The following is a 9789-nucleotide window of genomic DNA, read 5'->3' on the forward strand; positions in this document are numbered from 1 at the left end:
AGAGATTTCAGAATTGGGGAAACACTAGCACCCAAATCACATAAAGCATAGCACTCAAAATTCTTAATCTTGATCTAAATGTTGGGTTCCCATTCATCATTTAATTTTCTAGGAATTGAAACCTCTAGCTCTAACTTTTCTTCCAAATCTTTTATTACCGCATCCAGAATATGTTTAGTAAAAGCTTTATTTTTTTCATAGGCAACATGTAAGTTTATCATAGATTGCAACATAGAAATACACTCAATCAAGGGGCAGCTATCAAAATTAAACTTTTTGCAATCCGTAATAGTGGGTGCATCACTAGCTAAAGTTTTGACCTCTTCAATCCCACTTTTATCATTTTTTCAATAGGATTTTTCACCCTCCAAATCATGTCAACGCCCTCTAGCTAAAGTTGACTCTTCTTCAGTTCCCTCATCATTAATTTTAACATTACTAAACAGGGAATCAATAGAAGAAACACCAATTATTTTAATATCTTCATCATTTTTATGGAAGCAATTGGGAAACGTTATTTCTAGAAATTCTCTTTTAGCTCTGGGCATATCGATTCTTTTCTTAATTTCATCTATGGAAACATACAAAGCTTGAATTGTTTCATTAATATCAACCTTAGGAAAAAAATTATTCTTGAGATTTTCTACATCATGTGAAATTCTATCAAAACTTATAGACATATCATCAATCTTATTCGACTTTTCTTCTATCATAGTATTGAATGATTTTTGCGCATTGATAGATTGCTTAATATTACTCTCAAGATTAGAGGGTATCCTAGCATTATTATTATGAGAATTACCATAGGAATTACCATAATTATTTGAAGAACTTCCAAGATACGGCCTAGGATTAAAATTGTTCCTATAAGCATTATTATTAAAGTTGTTTCGCGAGACAAAATTCCCATGTATGGGATCATTACTTTGCTCAATCAAAGTAGACAAAGGCACATCATTAGGATCAATAAGAGCATGCTTACTAGCAACTAATTTCGTAAGAGCATCTATTTTATCACTCAATGCATCAATTTCTTCAATAGAATTAACTTTTTTACTAGTAGGAGTATACCATTGTGAATAATTAGCCATAATATTATCAAGCAATTTAGTAGCATCACTCAAAATAATTCCCATAAAAGTACCATCCATGATGGAATCTAAAAGATTTCTAGAAACAAAATTCAATCCCGCATAAAAAAATTGTATGATCATCCACAAATTAAAACCATGAGTTGGGGAATTTCTTACCATTGATTTCATCCTTTCCCAAGATTGGGAAACATGCTCATGCTCAAGTTGTTTAAAATTCATAATCTGATTTCTAAGAGAAATAATTTCCATGGGAGGATAATACTTTGTGATAAAAGCATCTTTGCACTTGTTCCAAGAATCAATACTATTTCGTGGCAAAGAAGAAAACCAAATTTTAGCACGATCGTGCAAAGAGAACGAAAATAATTTCAACTTGCAATATCATTGTCCACATCTTTCTTATTTTGCATATAACACAATTCTATGAAAGTGTTTAGATGATATGCGACATCGTCATTAGGAGTACCAGAAAATTGCCCTTTCATAACAAGATTCAACAAAGTGGTATTAATATCATAAGACTCCACACTAGTGGCGGGAGGAGCAGTCGAAGTGCTAATAAAATCATTGTTATTGTTATTTGAAAAATCACACAACTTAGTTTTTCTTGAGTCATCATGACTACACAAACAAGAACACAAGCAAACAAGAGGTCCCACAAGAATATGGCAAACGGAAAGAAGGCAAATAAAAGGCAAAAAATTGTGAAGTGGGGGAGAGGAAAACGGGAGGCAAATGGCAATTAATGTAATTTCAAGGAGATGAGAGTTGTGTGTAGGAACCTGATAGATATTGACTTGATCTTCCCCGCCAACGGTGCCAGATATCTTGACTCCCCGCTGATTTGCGTTGGTTTCCCTCCAAGCTTAAAGGGTGATGTAGCATATCGACGACAAGTTTTTACCTCAGTTATGAAACCAAGGTATCAATCAAGTAGGAAGATCCACAAAACTATGTATGCGGCACCTGCACACAAATAGCAAATCCTCGCAACCCAACGTGTGGAGGGGTTGTCAATCCCTCATGGGTAAAGTAAGGATAGATTGATAGATGCAAATAAGAGTGAGAGAAAATAAAACACATCAAGGTATTTCTGGGTTTTTGATAATATAGATTTGAAAATAAAAGAGCAAATAAAATAGAATCACGAATAGCAAAGTACAGATTGCAAATAGATGATGTGAAGTAGACCTAGGGGTCGTAGGTTTCACTAGTGGCTTCTCTCGAGAAAATAGCAAACGGTGGGTAGACAAATTACTGTTGGGAATTGATAGAAGTGTAAATAATTATGATGATATTCAAGACAATGATCATGTATATAGGCATCACGCCCAAGACAAGTAGACCGACTTCTGCCTGCATCTACTTCTATTACTGCACACACCGACCGCTATCCAACATGCATCTAGTGTTGTGAGTTCATGGAGAAATGGAGTAATGCCTTAAGAAGCATGACATGATGTAGACAAGATCTATTGATGTAGGAATAGAACCCATTATTTTATCCTTGATAGCAATGATACATGTGTTTCATGTCTCTTTCTGTCACTAAGATTGAGCACCACAAGATCGAACCCATCACAAAGGACCTCTTCCAATTGCAAGATAAAATCTCAAGTTGGCCAGACAAAAACGAAATATCGGAGAAGAAATATGAGGCTATAATAATCAAGCATTAATATGGTTTCATAGGTCCGATCAGAAACTCACAATTCATTGGATCCCAACAAACACACCGCATAAGAAAGAGTTACATCATATGGATCTCCAAGAAACCATTGTATTGAGAAACAAAATGTGAGGGAAAGCTATCTAGCTACTTGCTACGGACCCATAGGTCTGATATGAACTACCCACACATCATCGGAGGAGCACCAATGAGGATGATGAACGCCTCCGTGATCGTGTTCCTGTCCGGAATGGCCTCTAGATTGGATTTCGTGGCTTTTGGAACTTGCGGTGGCTGAACCGATTTTTCGTCGACTCCTCTAGGGTGTTCTGAAAATTGGGGTATTCATAGAGCTCAGGGGCAGTGGAGGCGGCGCCCGAGGGCTCTACTAGACAGCAGGCTGCGCCAGGGCCCTCGGCACGCCCGGGTGCCTAGTGGGCTGCCTGGGCCTCATCTGGTGATCCTCCTTGGCTCCAAGTTTCCTTCTGGTCCAAAAAAATCTCCATAAAGTTTCGTGGCATTTGGACTTCATCTAATATTGATTTTCCGCAAAGGAAAAAACAGCAACTCGCACTAGGCACTATGTCAATAGGTTAGTCCCAAAAATGATATAAAGTTGCTATAAAATGATAATAAAACATCCAAAAATGATAATATAACAACATGTAACAATAAAAAATTATAGATACGTTGGAGACGTATCAGGAGGCGAGCCAGGGCACCGCAAGCTAACATGGCGTGCCTAAGGGGGTGGACGCAACCTCTTTGCTTGTGGCCAACAGGTGGGTTCCTTCTGGTGTATTTTTGGCCCAATAATTCTTATATATTCCACAAAAATTCTCCGTGAAGTTTCAGGTCATTTGGACGTGAGTGATTTTTAGCCTTTTTCTTAGTTTTTAAGTCCAGAATTCCAGTTTCCGGTAATTTCCCTCTTTGTGACGTACCTTGTAAATTTAGATAGCAAAGTCATAAGAATTGTACCATCATGAGGAATAGAGGAGAAGTATAACATAAATATCAATTGGAAATCATGATGCAAAATGGATGTATCAACTCCCCCAAGCTTAGACCTCGCTTATCCTCAAGCGAAAGCCGGACTCGATACTAATGACCACATAACTTCAGACACAGGTGTCAATAAAAACATAATACGCACATGATAGAATCATGAATATTAACATAGCAGGAAGCTTTTCATCATATAGGTTCTCATAAACAAGTAAAAATCTATCTGCAATTGTCGAAGTATGATGCATAAACCTTTTTGACAATCAACAAACTATGTTCTTAGTCATTGAGACAATAACAATTCATCATATTTCAGTGAAGAGTCTATGTAAGAGCTTTCATTTTAGCAAGTTCACATACTCAACTATCATTTAGTCCTCTATGATTGCTGAAACTCTTTTCATATTTTTGGATCTAATGTTTTCGTCGCACACATAGGAAGATAGGGGTTTTATTGTTTTTACCATCCAACTCATTTACCTCAAGAATAATGTCAACAATAATGAATCATGATCACCTACATCCAGATGAATCAAACACTATTTCGATCCTGGGATGAGAATAGTTATTCTGATCCCAGGCTGACTCGTCCTAGCAGTAGCACTTGAACTTCCCAATGTGTTCGGTTGAACTTCCATAAAAAGTGTCCAAATGGGACTTGCAATATACCATTTGAAAGCTATGGACACCGTCGTAACATCCTAGGTTGAATTTTTGTCAAAATGTTGACGGTTTAAGAGCAGTTTCAAAAATCGTTTTTGTTCATACAAAAAAACGTGAATCGTATTTTTGATACTATTTCTGAAGTATTTGTCAAAATGAGGCAAATGAGACGGCGTTTGATAGGTGCTGGAAATCCCCTCATTTCCTAAGTTGAAAGTTTTTCCAAATTCCCTACGGTTAAAGAGGAATTTAAAAAATGGCGGAATTTCTGAAACCGAACAGCCGGGTACGTATTTCGGAGTTTATTTGAAAAACGGTGAGTCTGATCAACGCAAGTGATATGTCATTTGAAAGTTGATGAAAATGCACAGTTTTTCATATATAAAGTTATTTCCAACTATTAACGGTTTAAAAGTAATTTAGAAAATGGTAGAAGTTATACCGAGTTTGTATTTTCGCTTTAATTTCTCAATGTTTTTTCGGAATGGAGCAAATGATATAGCGTTGGATAGCTTGAGAAAATGGGGAAAAAATTATATGTAGATTGTTTTTTACAATTGCTTATGGTTTTATGTCAGTTTTCAAAATAGCTCAAAACATTTTTTTACCGTAGTTTTTACAAACTTTATTGAAATGTGGCAAATAATATACAGTTCAAAAGCTATGGAAAATGCGAAACTTTTTCATGTAGATAGTTTTATGGGATTCCTAGCCATTTCTAAGCAATCTCGAAAACAGCGAGATCATGCGTTGTGCCTTTTTTCGTGAAACACATCCTTAAAAAGTGCACCATGTGAAGAACTTGACCTTCTCACCATGCCCACTTTAACTTCGGTTTTCCACGTGTTGTTTTTTGCTCGTAACACTCCATCCACTCACACTGGTAATATTCTCCAAATTGGGCTTGCGGTACACCGTTTGAAAGCTACGGACGCCCTGGTAACAACCTAGGTTGAATGTTTGTCAAAATGTTCATGGTTTAAGAGCAGTTTTGAAAATCGTTTTTGTTCATACAAAAAACGTGAATCGTATTTTTGATCCTATTTTTAAATCATTTGTCAGAATGAGGAAAATGAGATGGTGTTGAATAGCTGCTGCAAATCCCCTCATTTCACACGTTGAAAGTTTTTCCAAATTCCATACGGTTAAAGAGAAAATTTAAAAATGGCGGAATTTCTGATACCGAACAGCTGGGTTCATATTTCGGCGTTAATTTGAAAATGGCTAGTCCGATCGACGCAAATGATATGTCGTTGGAAAGATTCTGGAAATACGTAGTTTTTCATATAAAAAGTTTCTTCTAACTATGAACAGTTTAAAAGTAACTTAGAATACGACACAAGTTGTCCCGAGTTCGTATTTTCGTGTTAATTGCTTTTCGTGTTAATTGCTCAACGATTTCTCGGAATGGAGCAAATTATATGTGGTTCGAAAGCTTGAACAAATGCGACACTTCTATATGTAGATTTTTTTTCAATTCATTACGGTTTTAAATCAGTTTTAAAAATGGATAAAAACATTTTTTGGTCGTAGTTTTTACAAACTTTATCAGAATGGGGTAAATTATAAACTGTTCAAAAGCTACGGAAATGCAAGACTTTTTCATGTAGATGGTTTTCTCTGATTCCTAGCCGTTCTCAAGCAATTTCGAAAATAGCGAGATCATGCGTTCTGCCTTTTTCGTGAAACAAATTCTTCAGAAATGCACCGCGTGAAGAACTTCCCAGCTTTGTCTACTTAAACTTCACTCTATTATTCCTTTTGTACAAACCTCTTCCACAATAATTTCATTAACTTTCTCCCACCAATGACTTGAACTTATAGCAACAAAAATTTGGACCTTGGCTTTTTATTCAATTTTCTCATATTAAACACACACCATGTAGTACGTGAACTTTCTCTATTTTTATAATTATTTTTTTCAGTTTCTTTTTTTAAACCGAATTGCTCCCAGATAATAGCTAAACTTCTTTGTGGATTGAGTGAGTTATTTCAGAACACAAAAAACAATTTCATTTTTTTGCTTTTAAACATGGAAATACAAGGTGAACCTCTCTCGCGATAATATTTGAACTTCCTCGGGGTGAACTTCTTTCAACAAACCTTTTAAGCATTTATTTTTCTATTCTTTCATTCTCACGTGAAACACATTTCTTGTAGTACTCGAACTTCTTGCTGTTTTCAACATTAACTTCTCTCACGTTTTTGTTTGCAGCTCTCACTTTTTTCCTAGTTTAGCAAAGAGAAAAAATCGTGCTATACACGTCGAACTACTCCATTATTTTAATTTTAATTTTTGAGCTTTTTTATTTTGAACTTCTATGTATTTATTTTATAAATAGGGAAAATAAAATTGATATGTTTTTCGTGTAAAGAATTTACCGAGTTTAATTTGAACTTCTCAGATTTTTTATTTTAACTTCTTCATTTTACTCTTTAGTAATGCAAAAAAAAAAATCTGAGTTTTTACATACTTCGAACTTCTCTGTTATTTCAATTTGACTTCTCGGCCTTTTTTATTTCAACTTCTCATTTTTTTCTTTAGTAAAGATCTTTTTTTTGAGGTTTTTACATGCTTCGAACTTCTGTATTATTTTAATTTGAAGTTCTTAGTCATATTCTTAGGAGGTAAATATGTTATTAAGGAAGCACCAACCATTTCTTAAAATTGAACTTGTAGTTTTATTTTTCTTAGAAACGAAAATAATTTGAGTTTCCGGTTCACATCGAACTACTCCTTTATTTTTTGAACTTCTTCATTTTTATTCTTTAGTAATAAGGAAAATCTAAGTTTTTTATAAATATCGAACTTCTCTATTTTTGTAATTTGAACTTCTTGGTTTATTTTTCTTAGCATTGAAATATCCTAGTTTTGTAATAAACATTGGACCTCCTCCACTTTCTTTTTAAATTTTAATTTATTTGTAGAAATGAAAAAATACCGATAATTTTGTACTCTTGGTTTTACTTTCTAGATATAAGAAAAAATCTTTTTTAAGAACATGAAACCCTTGTGTTATTTTAATTTGAACTTCTTGGTTTTGTTTTTGAAAAGGGAAAATCCACTTTTTAAAGTTCATTATTTTATTTTGAACTTCCTATTTTTTTAGAAACATAAAGGTTTAAAACATTGTACTTCTGTGTTAGTTTAGTTTGACCTTCTTTTGTTTTTGCTTTCTTGATACATTTTTTAATTTGCCATTTAAAATGAAAAAAAACGAAACCAGATATCTGACCATTCCTTTTATTGGGGAAACATGGAAAATCCGTTTTTAATAAGTAGTGAACTTCTATCTTTTTAATAACATGGAAAACCGGATATCTAATCTGGACTATCTTTTTAAATTTGAACTTCTATTTGTTGACATAGTAGCAGCATCACACACAATAGCCATAGCTGCATCACCAACTGCATCCATACCTCATTGCTGCACTCCAAAGCCAACTACATCACGAAATTCATCCAAAAAAGTACAGGGAACCAATTTGATTGTGTAGGAGGCCGCATGCAATTCACAACTACCGTACACATTTCACACACGTACAAATGCCGCTACTGCTACAGTGCTACGTACAACGCTAATACACTTTTAATAAAGAGTTACTAAAGTGGCTTTCATAAACATTTAGCCGTTTTAATTTAAATTTGAACTTCTATATAAGTGAATAGTGGACCTCTCTATCCATCACCATGAAGTACATGAAGGAACTTGTCGGGAATTAGCACAAACACATACTGTGCACACGCCATGGACATCCAGTGATAAATTATGCATCAAAATGCACATCAAAAAAAAGAAGAAAACGCACCAGGGTCACAAATTTGAAGCTCCAGGAGACATCACGACCAAGTGCACAACATACTAGATCTCCACGGGCTCTGGGCGCAACTTTCTTCTAGATTGCAAGTCGTTCAGCGCTAATTATCCAGCGCCATTGGCCATGGGTATCCAGTGGCAACTACTCTACAGTGGCACAATCAAGAAGTATTTTTGTACAATGCAAATTATCATGCCTGTTAAGGCAGTTGCTTACAGGCCCTCCCTATCGACCATTCTGTTTTCAAACTGCACTGAACTTTGTTAGGACTCAAATATATTTTCCCCTAGATCACGTTGAACTCCATTTCTTATTCTTTCCGAACTTGCAAGAAGATACTACTTTTGCCCACATATATATGGAAATTAATGGTGCCACAGAAAGGGCAGAACCCAAAAGCCTGGACTAAAATTCAGTACTGTTGAACATATCCCTGATCTGAAAATGGCTCATACTATCAACACATAGCGACCTGAACTTCTGATTGTTGGGAAATCATTTGCTGAACTTTTTAGTAATCAGTAGCACAAATCGTATTTTAGACGAAGCAGCACATGAGTTCAGTTAGTTTATCTGAACTTTTCCAAATACAACGAGCCAAGAGCAGACGAACGGACGAGCGGCCGCTCGCTGCTATCACAACGGGGAGGGAAGTAGCCACACTGTCGTGAGTGGTAGCCGACGACGCATAATGGAAGCTTGGCACTGGAAAGGTAGGTCGAGGCGGTGTGCTGGAAGCTCCATGCGGTGGCAGTGTATTTGGTGACAGAGGGCGGAGGTGCGTGGCGAGCCAGGTACGACTCGGCCGCTCCATGGATGAACCTTCCTTCGAGAAGGTCAAGGTGGCCCCCGTGAGAAGGTCGATGTGGCCGGCCAGGACAGCGTGGGGTGGGGATCCTGGCCAGCGGGGTGACGAAGAAGGGCATGCGTGGATAAGACCCACTTGGACAGGAGAGCTCCACCATTACGCAGGCTCGGGAGGGTCCTCTCCAGGGCAGCGGCAAGAGGAGGAACGCGGGAGTTTGTCGGGGCTAGCTTCGCCGGTGGGATCCGGTGGGATCCGGTAGGATGTGGAGGTGCCTGGTGTTTCTGGTGGGCGGCCGCGGAAGAGGTTGTCGGTGGCGGCGGCCGCGGATTTCCGGTGGGCAACGACGACAGATGGAGGTGTGTCGGAGCCGGGGTGACGGAGGCGCGTCGTGGTACGGATGGTCGGCGGCGGAGGTGCTTAGGTGCCGGCGTAGGTGGCGGCGGGAAGGGGCCGAGGGGGCGGCGGCGGGAGGCCCGCCGAAGCCAGGGAGACAGCGACGGGAGGTTGCTCGGGGAGGATCAGGATGCGGGATAAGGTGAGCGCCGAGAGTGGATTAGAGCAAATCTAGCCCATCCCGCATACTCGAGCCGCAAAATAACCCTCAAAATGTGGGTACGGACCGAAAAACCTGTTCAACCAGACCCCGTATTTCGTCCCGGTCCGCAAAAATTTTTATGGGACGCGGCAAATTCCCGACACCAATCCAGAAAAACGCTGGTTTCCCCCTT

General features: G+C 37.8%; 1 protein-coding gene across 1 annotated transcript; it reads right to left on the minus strand.

The window, feature by feature from the left end:
- Nucleotides 1-8532: 8532 nt before the first annotated feature.
- Nucleotides 8533-9580, minus strand: LOC123401878. The gene has a single exon (XM_045095733.1). It carries the CDS (start codon nt 9216-9218, stop codon nt 8823-8825), a length of 396 nt encoding a protein of 131 aa, XP_044951668.1. The 5' UTR covers nt 9219-9580; the 3' UTR covers nt 8533-8822.
- Nucleotides 9581-9789: the final 209 nt, after the last annotated feature.

The sequence above is a fragment of the Hordeum vulgare genome, chromosome 6H (genome assembly GCF_904849725.1).
Source record: "Hordeum vulgare subsp. vulgare chromosome 6H, MorexV3_pseudomolecules_assembly, whole genome shotgun sequence".
NCBI lineage: Eukaryota > Viridiplantae > Streptophyta > Magnoliopsida > Poales > Poaceae > Hordeum > Hordeum vulgare.

Bases quoted from the DNA above. Each gene is read 5' to 3' on its own strand.
- LOC123401878 (XM_045095733.1), bottom strand. From the start codon at position 9,218: ATGGTGGAGCTCTCCTGTCCAAGTGGGTCTTATCCACGCATGCCCTTC.